The sequence below is a fragment of the Saccostrea cucullata genome, unplaced genomic scaffold (assembly GCF_032062105.1).
Source record: "Saccostrea cucullata isolate Sc308-1 unplaced genomic scaffold, CSIRO_AGI_Scuc_v1 ctg2423, whole genome shotgun sequence".
Lineage (NCBI taxonomy): Eukaryota > Metazoa > Mollusca > Bivalvia > Ostreida > Ostreidae > Saccostrea > Saccostrea cuccullata.
Window position 1 is genome coordinate 23,761 of NW_026936112.1, and position 24,411 is coordinate 48,171.

Sequence of the window (24,411 nt, forward strand, 5' to 3'; positions counted from 1 at the left end):
ACACGCATAAGACTTTTTTTCTCACAACCCCCTCCCACATGTCTAAAAATAACTAAAGAAATGGAATGAAATTGAAATTTCAATACGAAAAATATGATGGTTTAACCTGATTATAAAACAATTTTCTAGATATAAAATTAACAAATGCTGTCCTTGTTTTCGCGAAAATAGAGGCTAATTGATTGATTGTATGTTGTTTCGCGTCCCATTCTAGAGCATTTCACTCATAAAGAGACGTTATTTGAAGCGAGCGCTTTACCGATTTAGCTACCGTGAACGGTCGGTAAAAGAGGGAGAAAGAAAATATAACTCAGATAAGGGCGAATCACATTAAGATATACCAATTCGCTACTTGAAAAATGTATGGGGACGATGGATTTTGTTTTTTTTCCTGAAAAGTGACTTCTTCACTGAAATATTAACAACGAAACCTCAAAACTCTTGTTCTTAAGATAGTCTTTTGTTTGTGAAATTTCATACGCAGATATAATAAGGCTTCATCCAGATATTCTAATTACCAATATGATATGACGTCATAGTAGGCTCTATGAGGTAAACTTAAGAGATTAAGATTTAAATGAATGCAGACAGTGTTTTTACATCCCGATAAGCTTCTCCTCAGTCGTTTGTTGCAACACAACAGAGATACGAAAATTCAGCACTATGCCGCATACTTTGAATTTTTTTTTGTTTCAATCAAAAGTTTTTATTCAATTGTTTTCAAGTGATGTTTAAATCATGTGGTTAATGGGAATTAAGGTAGGATTCTTCTCACACAAAATTGTATTTTTTTAATTTAAAAATTAATGAAATTTTAACAAAATCAAGAAGACAATATCACTAAGTGATGGTATCAGTAAGATTAGTTTTGACAATTCTATATTAGAATCAAGGTCATGTCAAGGTCATTATCTTTTCCCTGAACTTTAAGAATGAAAAAAAATCTTGCATACAATCATGCAATACGATTCTCGTTTCAAAAGATTATTTTTTTCTTTTTGCATGAAAAGAGTTTACCATATAACGTCTATAAGATGATGTTACCTAATTGACACAAATAGTTTAACAAAAATGGATTTTGGCTCATTCGAATTTTCTCTATCTCTCTTAATTTTTTTTAGGATATATTAGTAATTTTTATATGTGTCCTATATTTAAAATTTTCTAATTTTCACATATGGTAAAGAAGTCATATATGGAGATACAGAATGATACAAAAATAAAAAGATTTGACCGTTTATTAAAGGAGTTTAAACACTTTTTGTGGATTTTTGGCTCATATCTGTACTTAGATTAGAAACTACTTAAAGCTAAAATCATTGTAGTTTGATTAAAAAATCATATTTATTTGATATAGATTAAAACTTTAGTCCCATATCATTATTATAACTAACATTTGAAAAATTCTTCAAGTCTTTGATTGTGTAAACATTTTGACTATATTCATTGTTCTACAATAATTTTAAGAATAAAAAAAAATATGTTCATACGCCACCATTCCGCTAAAAAAACAGCTCCTGCTAGATTTTTAAGTCAGTTTACCACATCTGTGTAAAGTTGTACAACTGTGCAGAGAAAAGAAAAATATGTTCTTTTAAATATCTTACATCTACATATACAGGTGACTCTCGATGGCTCGAACTCCGATCTCTCGAAGTTCTCGATCTCTCGAAGTGAACCTCCGGTCCCGTTTTTTTCCTCTATATAACTAAGCAAATTTACTCCTGATCTCTCGAACTTCTATCTCTCGAAGTTCTCTATCTCTCGAACCAAATCATGGGTCCCGTAACACATATTTCAATGAATTTCACTCTCTATCTCTCGAAGTTTTGATTGCGTGTGTATAAAAGCCAATCAAGCGTATAATTGATGCAGCCTGAACTTACCTGGAAAACAGTGAACGCCTGGGGCTTGGCATTGAGGTGTTAATTGGGTGTTTACATAGATGACATTTCACCTTGTGGGTAGTCCGTGTGTCGATATAATTAATTGATTATCATTGGTAAATTATAAACTGTTTTTAATTTAAATTCACATCTTTTTTTGACTTGAAAACGAGACGATAATTTTTAAAAAGTAATTTATTGTCAAATCGATAAGTTCCCATAGGCTATGAATTTTTATTAGAGTCCACATAATCCTATTGCACAAGAAATTCCTTTCTGAAGTACTAAATACCGATTTAGAAATATCTTGTGAACATTGGTGAACAAGTGAAGGACCTGATCAAGCCACGGGCACTGGAAGTTAATGTAAATATATAGTTTATGTATATATAAACTACATACACATACATTATATATACACATACTATATATTTACATTAACTTCCAGTGCCTGTGGATCAAGCCGCCGAATATTCAAACCGAAAATTGCTATTCGGATTTGATGTAATCATTAGATAAGGACAAATAAGTATTGAAACTTCAGGAATTCGTTTTATTTAGTCGAAGTACGATCATTGTTGTTGATATCAAGTAAATATTACCTGTAAAATACAATAGAAAACGTGCAGTGACTTTATTTACATATACTTCCGGTATCTATAAAAGTAGAATTTCGATGGTCGGAGCTGAAAATTCCGGATTTTATTTACTTTCTATCTCTCGAACCCTTCGATCTCTCGAACTTATCTTGCGGTCCCTTGAACTTCGAGAGATCGAGAGTCACCTGTAGAAGAGATATAAGCAAATATACGAGGGGTGATCAAAAAGTTCGCAAACTAATTGAATAACTTCCATGAAAGAAACAGTATTTGGTTTCAATGTTGATTATATTTTAAATTAATCCTCTCCGATTTTAATGCACAGCAACCACCGTTTTGCGCATGCGCGAACCACGTGATATTTGCGGTGGGTGGATAACAATATAATTTCCAAAAATAAGCATGGCGACTTTTGAAACACAAATCTTGTGTCACGGGAGAGATTTTTATTCAAGGTGGATAGAGAACAGAAGCCTTCTTTTTATCATATCTAATATGTTTAAAATCAAAAGTAAACGATATCTTGGGTATTTAATAATTATATAATTGTTCAAATATTCAATTATTTTTCAAAGTGAAAATTGGAGGTCTTTGATAGTAAATTGCTTAATTAAAAACACATATCTTTTCAAAATTGCTTTCATTGGGCAAAATGACAAGTATCATTTTTAACCATCTGCCTTCCTTCACTAAAACGATCAATCCAATCATTAATTGAATTTATAGGAACTCATTTATCTTAGCAAACTGTGTACAAATTATTATATGATACTGCAGAAGGATATTTAAGATATACAATAAATTGTACAGTCGTTTGTAGAACGAGTTCCACTGAGACAACCATTTTTCGTCACAAGTGACCTACATAGTGACGTCATTTTCAAATTGTGACGTCACAAACAAAGAGAAAAACTTTATTCAGCATATGCTATTTATAGGCCTTGTGTATGGCTATGTGTGTACCGAATTTCATTCTAATCTGAATTGTGGTTTTGTAGATATAGAGATAGTTTGCGAACATTTTGATCATCCCTCGTACATTGAATATTTCATCTAGTCAGAAACCAGAGAAGAATCCTACCTAAATGACATTTTGTCGATCTTATGTACAAAATGTAAAAAGTGTGCTAAGAAGTAAGATTCTATTACATGTAGCATTTTTCAAGTGCAGAGATAATTTTATATAGCAACTTTTACAAAAAGAAATTAATTATCCCCGAGGTATTGTTGAACATTTCTTTTTTCCATTAAGGCATCTTTCTCTATTTATAAACGTCACACGATATCGTCGTGGTAGAGTGTAAGAATCTTTGAAGCGTATAGAACGGATAATTGTGGTTTTATTATACTTAACCCATGATTTTTCCCATTTATCAATTTTACATTTTACCAAAAAAGTCTCATCTGTTTGATGCCTTAACATACCTGCGTAGAAAACACGTAATTTATGCGTGGTCTGATGCTTTTGAATTTGAATTTCTTGTTTGAATGATAGTTATATATTTACTAAAATTTTGCACTACATTGAGATACATTTAAATCAGATTTAACCGTACCATTCTTTAATTTCCACGTTATTTGCTTTACAAGCCATTGTGAAATTGCTAATTTTCGCGGTATTTTAATTTTCGTTGTTTTCAATGTTTGGAGACACACAAAATATTATGAGTACAATGAAATGAAAACTTTCACACGAATTACTACTGAACACATTCAAACCAGGAAATAAAACCCCTACAGATCAATATATTTTTTATTCAAACCTCGAAAACATGTGAGTATACGGTTTTATTTGAGAACATGCATGTATATTATTATTAACACAAGTACATCATATGATTTTAATATTTATTCATGTATAAAGGATAAATGATAAATTGTTTATTCTTTAGGGGAACAAATTTCTTGTTTATTCATATAGTTATGTCATAAGTAGTCTATTTCTTTTTTAAAAAAAATCTTCTGTTTATACGGTAACCATTTTTCTACGGTAGTTTTGAAATTGCATTTTTGAAAACAGTTCCTTACAAATAATTTTACGTGCGTGAAGGAAAACGATCTTATCATTTTTATTAAAATTTGAAGGAGCAAAAGGCTATTTTTTATTGGATTTGTGCCAGAAAATATTCATTTAAAAGAGCACTCGATTAAAAGAAATGTTTTGAAAGAAGAAAAAAAACAGTAATAGGTGTAAAATTACATGTGACGCCCTAAAACTTCCTTTAAAGTTTAAAGAGATCGGTGAATTGCGTTTTTAGGCTATTGTGAATGGGAGACGTATTCATAATCAAGATTCTTTAAAAGAGTTAAAGCTTGTATCTATACAACAATGCATTCTTGCAATGTGCAAAGTTTAGAGCCACAGAGGGTTTTCAAACAAGGTAAGTAAATGGCAGATTTGAATTTTTCTACTAAGTAGCTGCTGCAAATGGCAAAAGTGTGCGCACTTCATGGTGTGAATACCTAAGTGTCTAGTTTTAAAGGTCTGAGAGGTATTTTTTACTCTTAACATAGTAACTTAATGTACGTTCAAAATATTCAACTGTTATTACTTGCATTTAGGTAATGAATTTTGAATACTTTTAAGTGCCTGACAAAATTCTCCATTCTATTCTTTACGAAAAGATTTAAAATCTTTAATGCCTAGGTCACATTTCCCGGCCGGTAGCCGTAGACCGGTGGTAATCGGTAATAATCCGTGGTGTTAACGATGCCCCAACATCGGTCCACATCGGCCAAGTAGTCCTTAAAGTATCAGTCACATTATCCAGCGATGGGGTATACGATAGACAACCAATGCGTTTTATGATAAAAATAGCGTGGTTGCCGGCCGGACTTGCAAAGGCCCAGCGATGCAATGCTAATCATAAAACGATGTTCCAGGATAATCGGCCGATATATTTACATCACTCATACATTGGTGAACATTGTTCGTACATCGGTGGACTACGGGCCAATGTTTGATCGAACATCGTCCGATGATCAGTCGTTATCTGTTGAACATCACTAAACTCTCCGATGACCTCAGATTTAACGTATATTGGACGATGCTCGGCCATACATCGGCCGATCCTTGAAAAATGTGTTAATGATGGGTTGCCGATGAGGAGTGATGTAAGGCATCGTTGAAGACATCGCTAAATTTTAACTACGAATTATTTCCTACCGATGACCCCACCGATTTGCAAAAAGAGACTCACTAGTGGTGCCCGGCCGGCAACCACGCCATTTTCATTAAAAACACATCGGATTCTCATCGTATACCCCATCGTTGGATAATGTGATTTATACTTAACACCAATAAGCGCACAAGATAAACTGCTTCTTATTATGGGGTCCCGACCCTCTGCTCTAAATTTCACTAAAATAATTCAAAATTTCTAACATTGATTTAAATGAATGACAAGAACATTAGAGCCACATGGACAATAGTTTTAAGTATTAAGCACTGCTTAAGCTTTCAGAAATGATTTTCATGTCAAGAAAGAAATTTTAACACAGAGAACAAAAAGAATGACGATTTATCATCACAACTACACTAATAATTTTAATATTTGCATTTTCTTTAACCACAGTTCTTTAAGAAAAACAGATCTCATCAAGAGAAAAAAAACTAAGATAATTTTATTTAATTATATTTCATTTTACGTTTTCCAGATTCATGCACAGTGTATATTAAATACATATTTGCATGGTAAAAAAAGACCGAGCTTGCATGATCCAAATTCGCGCAGGGACAGATGTTGGTCATATCTCTAGGTATTCATCTCAAAACATTTTCGATGCTAAATTAGCAGTGCCAATCAATTTTTCAAATTGATTGCCAATCATTTTTTCAAATTGATTTCACATACATTTTTCAAAAAGTCAAAAATCCCCTTAACATAAGTTACTGTCGGTGTCATGGTTATTTGTGACGTAAAATGTACATATAAGGGATTTAATTAAGAATTGAGAAACCTATATAGTTATTATCGAATGATCACAATGCGGAACGACACGGCTCTGTAAATACGCAAGATTTTTAAATCTTCTAGAAAAAGATAAAGAATCTTCGTTGTATGAGTGCGATTAAAAGGTTTACTTTACAATTTAAGAACAGATGATACAAACAAATTCTTTCTTTGGAAGAGATTTAGTATTATATCACTAATTTAAAAAAGTGGATAATTCTTACAGTTTCTTCTCCTAAGAATTGGAAAATGGAATAGACTTGGAAAATTTTGGTAATATTTCAATATAATTACAAATATTGACAAAACACATTCAGTTAAGGTTTACAGATGAAAACAATTTTGAAAATATGCTACCTTGGTGCTAAAAGTGTATAAACGTAAGAAAAATATACCAAGCCATGTTAATTTTATTAGGAAAGGCAAAACAGTACAAACCAGCCCGTGTGATATTGCTGATTTTTTTTGTCATTTCGTTTTTCCACCTATAATTCACCTGGCTTGGTATATTTTTCTAAAGTTAATATTACGCATTTAGCACTTAGGTAACATATTCTGAAATTTGTTTTCACCTGTAAACCTTTACTGTGTGTGATTTGTCTTTATTTGTCTTTTCATTGAAATAATATTAATATTTTCCAAGTTTATTTCCTTTTCCAGTTCTTAGGAGAAAAAAATTTAAGAATTATCCTCTTTTCTAAACTTGTGAAAGGATAATAAGTCTCCTCAAAATATAAAATTTGTTTGTATCATCTGTCCTAAAAAACCAATGATGGCAAGTTCTTACTTTTGCATACTCTGCATACAGAGAATAGCCGATATATGAAATACTAAAGGTATACGCATGTATTCAATACGGAAGCGTATAAGTGCCACTTGAACACCTTATTTTTTTTTTCATTTGTACACTTTAATCTATAAAATTTACACTTTAATCTGTAAGATTTACACTTTAATCTGTAAGATTTACACTTTAATCTGTAAAATTTACACTTTAAGAGCAATTCTCTGTAATGACTTGAACTTTTATATAGGAGCTGTGGCACGCATAGTCTCAGAATTTCTCCAAACTCTCTATGATAAAAGTCTTTGATACCCTAAACTGAAATCAGGCAAAAATTGGTTGCTATGTTTTATAGTTACCATGGCAACATGTTTTAAAGTTCGAAAAATGGCATTTTTTAACATGTTTAGAGCCCCATAGTTAACATTTGCGGCAAAGCAAACAATTGGCAATGAATGTTTCCAAAAGTTGAAGGTCAAATGTCTCAAATGCATGATAAACATGTTTGGTAAATCAACTATTACATACGTTACTATGGTAACAAAGTATTCAAAAGTAAAAAAAAATATTCATTGAATTTTATAAAGTCATACATGTTAAAATAAAAAGCAATTATAGGATGAAATGTGACCAAATAATAGAAAAAAGAGCTTTGAAACATATACGAAGAACAAAATATGATATTTCATTTTGGTTGGCAATGGTTGCCAAGGTTTTAATACCACAGAGAGCCTTCAAAGTAACAGTCTGTATGTTTCAATCTGATCCTATCTTTTAAAAAAGCTCATTTCCTCATAACTGATGATCAATTTTTGAAGATGTTGGTGTGCTCCTAGTTTTACCATTTGAAAAAATTCAGTTTAGACTCTTTAAATAAAGCGTTGCTATGGAAATAAGCATAAAATATATGCTTAAAAACCTGAGAAATATTTTCTGTCCTTGGATACGTACCCTTAAATGTAGATTCCCAAAACTTTTATGATTGATATTTATTAACAGCTTACCTGACTTTTAATTTTGACTATCATCCAATCTCTAAGTGGATGCAAGAAGTTGGCACACATGGTTTAATATTAATATTAAGTTCACAAAATCGAACATTTTCCCTTCTTGGTTACCATAGCAACAGTGTTGTTTTCTTCATCAAATTTTATCAATATATGATATTCAACTTCAGTTCTAACAGATAAGTATGATTCAAGCTGAGTTCTTTTATTTGTTTCTTGGTTATATGGCAATTAAATTCTTAATGCAGCAAAAAATAATTCACTTTTAAGCACTGGTACTTTGTTTCCATGGTAACACTGCAAAGTAGCAATTATACCCAATTTTTCTTATGGTTTTGGTGTTGTTAGGTCTTAAGGATGCATATTTGCCAGTCTTGAGTTTTCATGTTTTTCCTCAAGACAGTAGCATTAACCCAAACTTAGTAACTGGTTTTGCATGGTTACACTGTGTTACCATGGCAACCATAAAAGTTATTTATAGAATAATATTGCTTGTACTTATATACTCAAGGTCAAACATTTTCATTGTTTTTCTTAAGTCGTTGATTGAGTTTGAGCATGTAACTCCTACCATTAGTGAATACGGAGTGTTTTTCAGCATATTTCAGCATTTTAAATGTATTCCAAATGTATCCTTAGTTACCACTTACTTAGAGATATATTCTAAACATTTTCTTTACAGTATAAGTGACATCAAGGTGACATGTTTTTGTGAGAATGACTTATTTGCTTTTTCTAGTTTTTATTAAGCCACAATCAAGATTTAAAGTGGCTGAAAATCTCGATTTTGCAAAGTTTTCCAGCTGTTGCCATAGCAACCGAGACACTTAGCAACGAAATTTTGTTTGATATTTGTTTCTGGTGTCTAGTACTAAGCATGGGTGAAGTTTCATCAAAATCGGTGACCATGCGTGGCAACGAAGTTTAAGTGGTTACAGAGAATGGCTATTAATTTGTAACTTTTACACTTTAATCTGTAAATTTAACACATTAAAGTGTAAAGTTTACACTTTAATCTGTAAAATGTAAAGTCACAGTAAAATCTGTAAATTTTACACTTTGAAAAGTAAATTTTACACTGTAAAGTGTAAACTTTACAGATTAAAGTGTTAATTTTAAAGTGTAAATTTTACACTTTAAAGTGTAAATTGTACACTTAAATCTGTAAATTTAACATTTTAATCAATAAAATCTACACTTTAAAGTGTACATTTTGCAGATTAAAATGTAAATTTTACAAATTAAAGTGTAGAATTAAAAAAAATAATTAAAGCGTCCAAGTGGCACTAATACGCTTCCCTAATTCATGACAAATAAAATGCTCGCCTTGTTACAGTTAAACTCGGTAATAACGAAGTCATTGAGACCTGTGAAGTAACTTCTTTATATCCGTAATTCGCCATAACCGTGTAAGGAATTCGTTAAATTTATTTAGCTGGGGATCCAAGATAAATACGCTATATCCATGAATTTGTAATATCCGTATTCGCACTACACAAGTTAACTGTTTTACTCGGATAGAAAAAACATACTATGTACATTAACTTGTCTAAGCAAACCGCGTATTAAACATTTTGTACAATTAAATTCAAGTCTTCTGTGTCATCTCTAGAATAAATATTATCGATATCACAATCACTTATTTGCCAAGATAAGAATTATAATGTCATCATAAACGTGAATTTACATTACTTAACACATTAGCAAAAATTTATATACTCAACAAAAAAAAGAAACATATTCAGATTTAACATGATAATCTAAGTTTTCAGCTTCCTCCTTTTTTTTAATAAGTGATTTTGGAGGATTTTGATAAAAATCAAACATGTCCTGTTTTGCGAGTAGTAAAGTGAAGTTTATGTCATTGTCGACGCCTCCAAATTTTAGGGGCATACCGTCGAAAACATCCATATGTCCGTTGCGACGTCTAAGCGCAACTGGATTTCCAATGTACGGATGTCGTGCACAAATACCAGCTCCTCTCAGTCTCTTGCGAACAATTTATGCACATTTATGCTGATTTTTACATCCACCAATTGTAGCAGGAGTTTTTTAAAGCAGTTCTGAATCGCGTGAGGTGCTGAAAAAAAAGGGGGGGGGGGTCTGACGGTCCTGCCTGGGAGTGGTTACCACGGATAGCCAATTCTTGGTCTTCCGACGTTAGTTTCACGGCTGCAAAGCCCATTGATGTGTTCTAAATGTACTTGCAACTTCCTGTTGCGTAGCTCCATTTAGTATCATCATTAGCCTTGCTTTATTCATCTTTGTTTCGGCGTGGCATTGCAGCATCAACACTGCAATCAAATCTTAAATATGGGTTTAATAGGAGTTATAATAGTTTCTCTAAATCCAAAATATCAACGAAAATAGACATCCGATTTAGAAGAAATCATGAAAAACAATAGTTTCATAAACACGTTTAATCAAGGGAGATAATTCAACACTTGGGTTTTAAATCCCCATATTATCCTTTAAATAGGTCACAGGTATCCAATGATGTAAAATATAGTTGTTCCATGTACATTTTAAAAATTTCTTTGACGAGTAAAACAATATGCGTTTTTTTTTTGTTGAGTATATATAACTTTTAACAAGATTAAAATTTTATCAATTTAATGTTTTTTTTTAAAGTTAATGATAAGTTTTTTTGTTAGCTACTGAATCGGAAATAAATAACCATGCTGATCATTTAACAATTAATATCCCAATCATAAAAAAACCAGTGATAAGAAGCAAGACGCATATTTAATTCACAATATAATAAATGCTGTATTTAAATTACATGCGATGGTTTTAATTTCAGATTAAGAAAAAAATAGAAAGACACTGCAAGTTCCCTGTTTGCTAATCAGGTCGCCTTCAATGCAGGTAAATTCAGAAGCAATAAAAACGTTTTGCTAAGGAATAATTCTCAAAAATGTATATCTGTCTTAGATCGAAGATTTAGTGACCGATTTTTACATGATTTTTAGGGGAATAGTTTTAAAACAAGCCTTCAGGGGTTTTATATTTCTTGCCTTTTTATGTTAAGTTTGGGAATAACAAGCACCTGATATTTCAAGGAGATATTTGAATAAATACACACAATGGAACATTTTAAATTCAACCCTATCGTTTAGAATTGAGGGCTCTATTTGTGCCTCTTAAAATAATTATGGCTTTACTTTAATTGGATATACCATACATTAAGAATAGTTTAAATTCCTAAATCGCTAAAAATGACCTCGAAGGTATCTTGTAAATGTTGTTTTTGTCTCCATTTGTGATCACAGGATACATTTTAGATGTTGGAAAAAACGCAATGGGAAGATATTTTTAAATACAACAAAGCTTTAAATCTTCACTCAATTTGCACACAGATATCAAAAAAACTTTTGTTCTTTTTAAAATAGTATAGGGTTATTGAACTTAGATTTGTGATTATTGGCACAATAAAGTTGGCTGTACAGATGTATGAGCTTGTGAATGCATTGGTACATTGTACAGCCAACGAGTGCCAATATTCACCAATATAAGTTCAATAACCCCTTTATTACATAGCTAAAACATTTCCACATAATTTATAATAATTAATCCAACTAAAAAAATTCTAATTTATGATTTTTTAGTATCGGTATTCAAATTAACGCCTGTCCTGTAGGTGTTCAATATCGCATAATTCCGATGACCCTACCAAGCGTTCTGATTTGCTTATTTAGGTTTTAATGAGTCTAATACATTCTAAATTTTTAAAATTTCCATTTCTAATTTTTTCCCTGTGATAACTCTTTGAAAGTTAGCGGAGTTGATATCTTGATAATGCTTCTTGAATGTAAATTAGACAGGTCGATAGGTAAGGAGATAAGGAGGCCTAACATGCATGCAAATCTCGTGCGCATCTGTCTCTTTGTCTCATGCTAAGGACGCCTATTAAGCATGTAAATCTCGTACGGTTGCCTTTGTGTTAAACGTCAGTAGGCGAGGACTATTAAAATTGGCATGGGAGACCTCGTGTAAATTAAATCTATGTCTATATTCTTAAAATCGAACTCTACAATTTTATTTCACAATGAAATGGAAATATAAGGAATCACTGTCTAGTTAGTATAGTATTCCAGGGACATCAACGATAGGGGAAAACATGGGCAAATTATCCCATGTTTCCCACTATAATAACGGGCTTCGCCCGTTATACAAATTATTCAATGTTTCCCACTATCGTTGATGCCCTGGCATAATATACTAACTAGACAGTGATTTCTTAAATAAATACTTTCATGTTTATGTAAAAAATAAACACATCTTACCTACACTTCCTTTCTTTAATTTAGCTCTGAGAATTTTACCAGACGACTTTTTTTTATTACAACGGGGCGTTCGATATTGAACGCTCGTATTCAGAATGTTTAGGACATACTCGTATACGTTATACAAAGTCAGCGTTCAATAAAACGTCAAGATATTGAACGCTAAAATTCTCTAGATTTGTGGTAGTATTTCATCAGAGATTATTAGCTATGAATTGGTTTCTTTTCAATAGACACACAAAGATTGAGATTCAATCAAATCAAGCCTGGTAGAGACTTTAGGTATATGTACATGTAAAAAAAACAAAATATTAAAAAAGGTTTACTCACTCATAAATCAATTGATTTATTTAAGAAAATATATATGTGCCAAGAAATAAATACGTTCACTTATGATGACTACTGCTTACAAGATCATAAGTTGATACAACATAGAATAGTAATCATAAAACTTATTCTTCATAAATTTTATATTTTATAATACTACATTTTTTGAATTCAGAAATGAAGTCATTAACAAATTGTTGGATCACGGTTTCCGTCATTTACTTAATGCTTGCATTGGTGTGGAAACAGTCAACAGTCATGGCTTGCAACCTATCAGATGTTGACATCAGAGTACATCAAGAAATGTTTACATCGGCAATGGAAGATGGAAATGTACAATTCATGTATATCAATATAAGCTCTCCTTCTTTTAGAAACTTGACTATGAATGAAACGGAATGGAATCCAATCGTGGAATGGATCTGGGTCACTGAAGAATACAAACATATTTTATCATATCCTATAGATATTGATGTATTTACATTTGGGCTGTTGGCACAACATTTTAAGGTTTTAAAACTTAATGTGAACATAGAAAATATTTCAGATTGCATCAATCATACATTGTGGAAAAAAGTACAAGAATACTTATTTAAAGTTCACAATGACTCATCCGGTTATTTTTGTCATAGATATTTTAAAAATCCGATCTTGAAAGGAGCATTATTTCTCTTATCTCACGTAACCATTGGATACGAGTTTCACTGCTTTCAAATGAAAGACCAAACTTCTCCTATCAATGTTGAGAAATCTGGGATTATTTACATTACTATAGCAATAGTATTTATCATTTTTTCTTTTTATCCAATGCTTTTGTCTCAATCTACCTTTGAAAAAAAAGTAGACAGACAACTACAGAGTTTTACTAAAGCGGACTATCCTTACACTCCTCGCCGATTATTACGATACATCATTTTTCATACAGGGAAGAAATTCCATACAGACAATATATCAGAAAAGCGGAGATTATTAATGATGAACTATTTCAGTGGTGTTCGCTTGTCTACTTTAATATTTATTGTAACAGCTGGTGCATTTGTTACAAAGGCGATTTTGACAAATAATTGTGACGTTTGTATGCCTCCAAATGCCCATTTATATAAAACAATATACATAACGGACATATATTATTATCAAAATCTTTTGTCTATTCCTTTTTTTAGTTGTTTTAGTTTCCTTTTTCTTACGGGGATTAACAGTAGTAGTGTAATATCTTTAGTGTTGTTTGAAGATAGGTTTCTTTTAATAGATTTCTTATCTTGCAATTTTTTGCGATTAGTTCCGGTGTCGTGTTTTTTCAAACACCCAGTAAAATGTGAGACTGTATCATTGCAAGTTGTAAATAGACTTTATCTCATATTTTCTCTGAAATTTTGGTTTAAGATTTATTTGATACCACTTGCAAATGTGAAGAATTCCAAGTGTCTCATCCTTTTCATCTTATTCTTGTCTCCCATTAATTTTTTGTTCAATGTATTTTTGATAATTATATTTTCCGTGTTTCCAATTCTCAATCACCTATACTTTTTCCTATTTAATGCATATATATCTTGTTTACAACATTGCAACAAGGATATCAGCGACTCAGTTTTATTTAAAATATTATGTTTTATAACGAGTTTTTTATTTCTCTTTGTATGTATTTACAGTAATGTAATATATATGGGGATGAGTTGCCTCGTACAATTCGGTATCTACTTCATTCTTGTAGCAATACCACATTTATATTCAACACAACTTCACGTTTTTCTAATTATTACTGCGGCTCTTTCTTACATGAGCAAATTTTTCCTAGAATTTTTTCAATTTTACCGTCTGCTGTTGGAGAAAGTTATTGACCTTAGTGGTACAAATGAAATTCTTATACAGGATTTTTATTTCATTGTTAAACAGTGTTGTCCTGTTAAATTGGAATTATTTTTCGTATCCGCAAAAGTATTGATGACGTCATTATTATTGGTAATAATGTATCTGACACTTGTTGAAGTTCATTTTCTCGATGATAAAGCTTCTTTTGATCTAAATGTATTTCTAACCTTTGTTTTTATACTTCTTACACCTGGACTAATTGAGGTGTTGTTTTTTGAAAGCAATACTGATAAAGTTGAAAGCATGCGTCTCGATTTAGAAATGCTTGTTGAACTTTTACAAGATGAAAACCATCTCGAACACACCGAACAAGAGCGGGAAGCCGATCTTGATAGAGCCATGATTATTGACTTTTCCCATCCAAAAACTTTTGAGTTTTGGTGCAAACTTCTATGCATCTGTTTTTGTGGATGTTTGAGAATTCCGGTTGACAATAATGGCCAATGTGATTATTGTTGGTCTCTGGAGGAAGTAAAGACTGATGATGATAAAGAAACTTACACCTTGAACTACTTTAACGTGTGTAAAAGACAACAAACTTCAAGAGAAAGTAACACTGAAGAAGTTTAGTAACCAAAAAATGAAAGTGAGTCTGAATTCATTCGAATACATGTAATAACTTACTATCTTCTTCTCCCAATCCCTCTGTTGCCTTACCGCCTGAAATCAAAGACAACAACAAAAATAGGATTTGCTTCTTTTCCATGCAATTTGCAGGTCTTCCGGCTGAAACCTTTAGATTTAAGGTCCCGTTTTACTGCTCAATGACCATGCAAGGTCTACATATAGCTTTTTTGAGTATATAGTCGATTTAATTTGTGAAAAAAATCATCAAAAGAGACATAAATCTGCAGTCAATCAATTTGCCAAAAAAAAAAATTTAGACAGAAGCTAAATCAAGAAAAAATAAAGAGCATGACAACTTCATATGACTTAATGACTATATTTTATAACTAGATTGCCTAGAAAAGAGATTTGACATGTAACAAGTCACTCAATCTTCCAAAAATGGAGTTTATAGATTTCCAAATGAAAATTTTTCTCTATATGAGGATGATTTAATTTTGGTTGTAACGCTGCATTGATTGGATAAAAACTACTTTATTTCGTATCAAATAGTTTTCCTACGTCACAATGAATTCCGTCAAAAACGTATCAATCCGCCAGACGTTACATTCAAATTTTGTACATATTGAAATAATTTTTAAGAACTATCATCATTTTTTTTTTACACCAAAATAATAAAAATTAAACTATAAGGAATGAATTTGATAGCTACCCATTTTATACGGTATAAACTGAGTTGGAACAGTTTCCGCAGTTTCATAAACTGCTAAGCATAAACTGCCCCAACCCAGTTTACAGCGTAAAAATAAGGTAGCTATTAAATTAATTCCTTAAATAAATAAATAATACTTATTTATTCTAGCAAATACTTTGCCATTAGAGGTTACTGTGTAAAAGCAAGCTAAATACTTTGATCAATTTTAAACCTGAACGTCAAATATTCCAAAGAAAAAGGAAGCTCAAATCTCTTAAGATAGTGCTTGCTAATCCTTATCGTTTAGATGTTAAATTTCCTTATTTCCAGATCACTTAGAAAGTGTTATATCGCCAGAGAGTTCAAAATACCATTATTTAAAGGAACTATCGAACAATTTTACATAAGTATAATTGATTGATTGTGTGTTGTTAAACGTCCCTCTCAAGAATTTATTATTATTTCAAAATTGTTTCTATGCGTATACAGTTCAGAAATGAGAATTGTAGACATTTGTTGATTCTTCTCAGAAAAACAATTTCATTCAATTCAATAGTTTCATTGTTCATGTTGTTTATTTGCAATATCATATCTGAGTAAGCTCCGCCCATTTAATTATTAAACCCCGCCCTCTGGGACTGCTTGGACTTCCGGGACTGCTCTATGTCAGGTTAGGTTTGGTCTGTACTGTATATGTTATAAAAAACTACGTTAATAACAAGAAAAACTATTCCTCCTCGGCACTTTGCTATAAGCTTCTTTCAATTTCATGCTTATTAAGCATACATAAAACAAACAAACTTTTTTCAGAAATCAGCATTATTTTTCATAGATTTACATTTAAATTGGTAACCCGAATAATGTTTACCAAGTAGAGTGGAAGAATTATATAAGATTTTGTCATAAGGTTAAAATATTGTGCAAAATTTTGTATGGAATTATATAGAAGGCAAAACAAAATCTTATATCTAAGCACCAAGGAAAACCTACGATTTCTTTATAAATCAAAGATTTATTATTTATGTCATTTTAAATCAAAATCAGTCAAAAAATATATATCAACCCGTGTATCCATTTTTTGTTTGTGGTAAGTACCCTTAATGTAATATTTATTATCATGAAACATTAAACTGACTAACTTAAGATTCTATGACAGGGGACCGGATTTGAACATTTATTAATTTTTCGTAAAATTTACATTTTTGAACTATATTCTTGATTTCTTTTTATATAATGTATACTCATGGATACTGTACATGTAGGAACATTCATTTATATATTTTTTCTTTTATTTAGCACTTGATGTAAGATTGGTTTTCTACACACATTGTGTACTTCTATTTGATTTTATTGAATTACGCACGTGTTTTATAATATAATATCCAATTGTTTTTGCTATATATGATATAATTACATGCATGTACAAAGAAATTCTTAAATTGGTGTATTGACGACAGTGAAAATCTGTGCTGATGTATTTTATTTTTGCTTTATATAATAAATGTATCTTCTAATAAAAAGTTTGGCAGAACGTTTGTTGTTGTTTTTTTTTAAATTCTTGGGTATTTCTATAAAGCATATTGGAATGTAGCTTTCGAGGGCTTTGTTTGAAAGCTCATTCGAAGACGAAAAATAGCATTCTTCTTGAGTAGGACTGTAAGAAATAGTGTAAATCAGCGATTCAGTCCTTTTATAATGTTTGATAACTAAGCAAAATGTGACACCAATAGTAACTCTAAAAGACATTTATGAAAAATTTGATAAATTTTCGGCCCTTGATATACATGTACACTTTAGTACTCCCCTATAGTCAAAATCGTAACTTATTTTCTTAAAATTAAAAAAAACACTAGTTTATGTTGCTTTTTTTTCTTTTATATGGGTTTCCATACCGTCAAGTCCTAATCTCTTACCAAAATCAATTTGGAAAACCGTTACTTAAATTTCGGAAGATATCCTGATGAATCCTTGAACATTCCTCAACGAGTGCAAACTCAAGTTCACGGAGCGTGTTGGGTTGGTTTTGCCTTTCTAATATTTTCTTCTGGAGCTATTCCCATTCATGTTCGACAAGCTCGTGGACTTCTGATATATCTTTTTTTTTATTTGACATTATATGCTATCCAAATTTGGTAGAAATATTTTTACAATAAATTTAAATCATTTATATTAATTTTTTTTTGATATTACGATTTATTCAAAACTTATCCAGATTTTTAAAAAATGCAAAAATCGGGTCGATAAGCAGATCAAAATTTAGTAAGTTTAAAAAAATATACCAAATAATGTCTAGTAATATTCTCTGTAAAAATGAAGCAAAAACAAAGGAAAAAACAACAAATTAAGAATTGTTACATCGATTTGTATTCCAAATTATGGCTTAATATTTTGCTTGTTCAAGATGGGCTGTCAACTTTTAAATTTAAAAAAAAAATCGACGACGTTTTGAAACGTCAGGTAGCAGTTAACGATGCAATCTCGTGTTTTACTGAAAAAAATCCTAAATAATCTCTTAAAATGTTGGAGGAATAAAACATTGTGTCACAAGCGAGATGTGGACACAGAGTACAGACAGTAATTGTGTGACAGAGACTCTGTATCGGGTGAGGACATCCTGTACAGAAACGGTTTAACTGTAAGATCTGAACAACAACTTTAATAAGTTGGAACGTCAAAGAAAGACATATGCGCTTCGGAATTGCTTATCCTGTGAAAGCAGAGTTAACTAATAAAAGAAATTAAAACCTAAACAAAGGAAATTATACATGGAGAACATTTGTATACATCAAAGTATAAGCACCAGTTTAAAAACTCAACCTCTTTATTTGTTTTCAATTGGCAAGAACGTGTAGAATTCTTGTCATCATTAAAACTGATGACATAATAAGCGAGAAATTTAGGGAATCCACCTATTAGATGTACTCATACACGTGTGAAAAAAATACTAATGTTAGCAAAAGATTGCGGAGTTATTTCTTTTACAAGAAAATTTCACAATTACAATAATAATCCTAACTGATCTTGATCGATTTGTATAACAGTGATCTTCAAGAAGGGCTATGACGTCCTGCTTCTGTCATAGTTTTCAGTTCGTGTTCATTTTTCTTCTATCAGATACAGTCATTTAGGGTATTTCGGGTCACTTTTTACATTTCTACTGCAATTAATTAAACAAACAAAATTATTAATGGTTCCTGGGCATTATTAAGAAGTTTATTGTTTGATTGAAAAGACTTACGAACCAAATTGCGATTATCTTTGGTAAAACGACCGCAGTGGGAGCTTTATCTAGACCTCAAATTTAAGGAATTGCGGGTCACTTCCGGTTATTTCGAGTCACTTTATAAACGTGTGCAAAACAAAACAAAAATTACATTTAATGTTGTTTTATGACCAAAATTAGTTAGTTTTGCTAATATCCAATTGTTATTTCAGCAGAAATGATTTTTTTGTGGGGGAAATCGCTCACGGTGAAATCTGATATCAACACACTATATTGACCGTGTGTAATGTGGGGCGGATCTAGCTTGAAGACCATGAAATATTATGACCTTTAGATTGTTAAATTCTCTCGTAACATTCAGAGACAAACATTTTATGTCATTATTTATTTGAATAAAATGACTTTTTAACAAAGAAAAAAAAAGTAACAATGGAAACACCTGGTTTTAAATAACAGGAAAATGACTAGGAATGTAAACATGTAAAAGGCTATAAAAAAAATTATACAGTAACAAAAAAAAGTAAATTCCTTCTACTTGGACTCATATGAAATATAAACATATAAAAAGTCTATAGATCTACAAAATAAACATAACAATAATATAGTACCTTGATACTACAATATAAAACACCCCCTCACTTTCTAGTGGAAATGTGCATCTCTCTCTCTCTCTCTGCAAAATCTTTGGCAAATTTATGTGCATCCTTTCTCTCTCTCTCATTGCAGTCTTTGGCAAATTCATGCTCTCTCTCTCTCTCTCTCTCTCTCTCTCTCTTATTGCAAATTCTATGGTAAATTTATGTGCATCTTAAAATGATATAAAGTATGTCAAACTTAGTATGTAAACTTTCATATTAAAAAAAAAACAAAGGTCCTACTTTGGACATATAAAAACAACTTCACATTCTATGAAATGAACTTTGATACAAAGAATCATATGTGATGCATGTACACATTATGATAAGGAGACATCAATGACCGACTTTTCAGGCATATTTTCAATATGCTGCTCTATAACAGTCAATGCTGCATGGAAGTTTTTGGGACACCCTTTGTATTGGCAGGATATAACAACACCTCCTCCTTTTTCCAGCACATGGGGCCAGGGTGGAAAACTTGGCAATGGTTCACCAGTAACGGTTGCAGTTATTACACCTCCAGCATCCATCACATACCTAAAGGCACTCGCCAAACCTCTCGGAACATGACCACAAGGAAGACCTGCTATGTCACTTAATTTCAGGCCAATTTCTGAGCAGGACTTTTAGATGGTGTCCAAATTTCCTTCCTCTTTTTAGTTCTTCCCATTCTTCTGAAAATAAGCAATGTGTATGTAGGGGCCTAGTATGTTTATTCACCACTTGTCTACATGTACATTCATGAAATCATCTGGAGTTTTAATAAAGTCAGTGAAAAAAAAACCAAGAAAAATTGTTGCAATAAAGGAAGGGGCGCCCGAATGAATCCGCCACTGGAAGCATTCACCACTACTGTAAATGTACAATATTTTTGCACAACACTTTACCACATAACAGCACGAATCTAGGTCGCAGCAACTTTATTTCACACATACAAAAAAAATGGATTTTTCTTTTTAACAAAATGATTATTTTTATAATGTTTAATTTAGTTTAACAAATTTTCTACATAAAGAAAAGCTATAATCATGATAATATTGAAAAAGCACAATGTAAACATTGACATGTGACGTACCAAAACACGAAGCTGTAGAAACACACGTGACCCGAAATACACTAAACCGAAGGGGGTTAGGAATACACCACTACCTCAATAGATTTTATTGCAACCAGAATTTGTTTAGTTGCATTAGAAAGCGTATGAATTTTCCTTTCCAGCAGTATATAACATGTATTGTTTTATCAGACGTAAACTTCACATCATCGAAGAAAAAAAGATGTCTCCGTTTTTGACATGCAAAATTCTCTGATCGGGAAACATACGCCATTTAATCAACGTATTAATTAAGACATCTATTTTCAATATTTTCCTTTGTAACTGTGTGAATGCATATAACATACCTTGCTGGACGTGACTGCAATAGCTTCTTGTTTTTCTTTTACGTTTTGCGCGAACTGTGTCAAAAAAACCCCGATGACTCCCGAAAATCGGGGTGACCCGAAATACCCTAAATGACTGTAAACAGTCAAGTCAACCTTAAAAACCTTCAACAGTGAAATAGAGATAATTAATTTTCCAACACTTATGTTTGTGTTTTTTCATCATTATCATTAACATCTCTTTTCCCTATGTACAGTAGTCATGCCCGCTCAACATAATGTTGTTTGATTTGGTGCTCCACACTACCGTTCAACGTTACAAATTTGGACAATGTCTAATTCAAAGTTGTTTGGTAGATATCGTAATATATTTGTCATTAATGTTATTTCATAAATGAATTTTAAAACATAAGTACGCAAAAATATAGAGTATTTATGAAGGTAAATTTTATGTCGTATTTCCGGATAGCCTGATGCATGTGAGGTGAAGTTCTTTAGTTTACAACCCTTTATTCTTTTCTCTGTTTGTGCATTTCTACATTCCTGTCGGTATTACTGTTGATAAAAATTCAAATCTCAAAACACCAGGAAATAACAAAATGAAATACAGCGGGAATGGTCAAATTCAGAAGCTGTGTATTCTGAAACATTTCTGAATATGATATAACTTTTTTCTCCTTTTAAATAATTATATTGTTTATAATATTGTCTTATCTGGAATGTTTTCTAATCCGGCTGAATTTGGTGTGTTGGACAAGTCTCAAAAAAGAAATAATTATACTAAACTAAAACAAATGTAAACAATGAAAAAAAATTGGAACATCAATATAGTTTATATACGAGGGACGTTCAATAAATAATGCCATTAGCTCGATGACATACAACATAGAAATCATATGACATTAAGCTAGACTTTCTCTCATTTTTGAATCTTTAATAAATTGATAACAGTTTATGTGACCACTTTTCATCACATAGTTTAATCGTGCTAAGCTGGGAAACAAGGGCTACTCAAGACACTGCATTATAAATGAATTGTAAAGAATCAGTAAACTAGAGTGAAAATAAAAGCTTCATTAAAGCTGCTGTAAAACGTGTTAAAAATCCCAAAGAAATTTTTACTGAAATATGTGACATTTACAGCAACCAATGCCTGTTTTATAGACAAATGAGCAGGTGGATTTAAATGATAAAAAATTATATAATGGGCATCAAAAATGGGTACCGTCCTTGCCAACAAAAATTATAACAACTTATGTGCTATTTGCCCAATTTCAACAAATAATATCTGATGATGTATGACTGACTTTAAGACACATAGCAAATTTGATATACATCATATCGGGAGTAGTTTACAATGTTTTTAAGAAACGTTTGACGGTAAAAAAGCTTGGTACTTAAAGATCACCCTATGTTTTGAAAAATGAGTGAAAACGACAGCGTGTAGGAATGTCTTAACAATTATTTTAAAATATCAGTAACTGTAGTTATCCAAGTTTGTTTCATATTCAAACAGATAATGGAACATGAATCTATTGCTTAAAACACTCAACACAAAATTTACCATAAGATGTACTTGATAAAAACAGCAATGGTCCAACAAGAGCAAAGGTATGAGAGAACACAAAGACATTTATATGCAATTTTCTTAAATATTAGAGGTACTGTTGTTCAATTTCGTATTCGTGGAGACAGTTTAATTTTTTGAGGAGTCTAGAAAGCATTCTTTTTGCAAAAAAAAAATCGAAAGGTTTATTAGAGGAAGAACCTAGAATCAGGAATCCACTACATTACATTTCTTTATGATAGCGTCCAAACCCTGCACCCCTGAAGAGTAAAGAGGTTTTCGGGATAAAAAGAAAGTTAATATTTTTTCACATTAACAATATTCGCTAGATCTTTTACCTTTTGACTTGTTTCTATTTCCTAACTTGAAAAACCACCTTTCAGAAAGATAAAAACAAGTCCAGGAAATCATTGGATCTGCTTTTTTCCAGTATACTAAGGGTCATACTCAAAAATGTGTTCTAAATACAATCAGAAATTAAAAAAAACTTTAACGGACATCTATTTTAATCAAAAGAGATTAATAAATCAAATCATGAAGACTAAACCATTAAAAATCGTCTTTTGCTTTTTTCCGAGCCCCGATGACATTATTTATTGAACGTCCCTCGTACATAATAACATAATAATGGACTTTTGCAAAAAGTACTAAAACATGTACCATTGATGTAATTCTTTGGCATTTAAATGTACACCTGCGTCATTTAAAGAGGAACAGAATTGATGAATATAATAAAAAATAGAGAGTAGACAGAATAATGTGGCTTTGAAATGATACATTATTATCCTTTCATCAACTGTTAAGCGTAATACTTATTCCACAAAAGAGCTTCCTGATAATGTTCTGGTTTAGAATTAAGGAATCTAAAATTTAGCCGCCTATTGTAAAAGTCAGCTCTTCTCGCAAAATTCCAATATTAGTTACATGTATTACAATAAAGAGGACAATATAATTTTACATGTAAAATTAGCAAAAAATAAAAATTCGTGGTCCTTTAGATACAAGGATAAAAATTCTATACATTCTACTAGTGCAGAGGCAAATTAAGACCAATTCCATTTTTTGTATAAAATACCGGAACTTATAATAACCATCCTTTGGAATACATGTAGTTCAGAAACCAATTCTTCAAATTCATGCAGCAGTAAAATGATCAAGTTAAAATGATCTGCACTGCTGTTTTATACAGTACTTATGTCGTTTTTAAACTTGAAGTCTCATCAGACAGAATCAACTGCACAGACGATTCACCCAATTCAACATCCATATCCTCCTTATTCCATTTAGCATATTTGTTTCCTTGCTGAAAAATGTAATTGATTTAATTTTGAATTAGTACTGGAGTTTAATGAAGAGACTTACTTTTATGTTCGACGGCTGACTTTTACATTTTCGTAATATGAGTTGTTCTCTGTTTAAAATGTAGAAGTGAGTCGTCGATTGTAAATAAAAGTAAGTCTCTTTATAAAACTCCACTAAAGGAAAATAAGATTATCTTACAGATGCACATACAGTTTTCACATAATGGAATTGAAAACAAAATACCGTTTAAATGATATATATATTGAAGCCTCCAAACTATCAAAATATATTTTGGAAATAAATCAACGAATTGTCAAACTTGTTTATTC

At 31.4% G+C, this 24,411-nt stretch overlaps 1 protein-coding gene across 1 annotated transcript; it reads left to right on the forward strand.

The window, feature by feature from the left end:
* Positions 1–4,768: 4,768 nt before the first annotated feature.
* On the forward strand, positions 4,769–17,495 carry LOC134244766 (uncharacterized). Its single transcript, XM_062727009.1, has 3 exons — positions 4,769–4,866; positions 11,033–11,097; positions 13,018–17,495. Exon 3 carries the CDS (start codon positions 13,020–13,022, stop codon positions 15,279–15,281), a length of 2,262 nt encoding a protein of 753 aa, XP_062582993.1. The 5' UTR covers positions 4,769–4,866; positions 11,033–11,097; positions 13,018–13,019; the 3' UTR covers positions 15,282–17,495.
* The last annotated feature ends 6,916 nt before the right edge of the window (positions 17,496–24,411 follow it).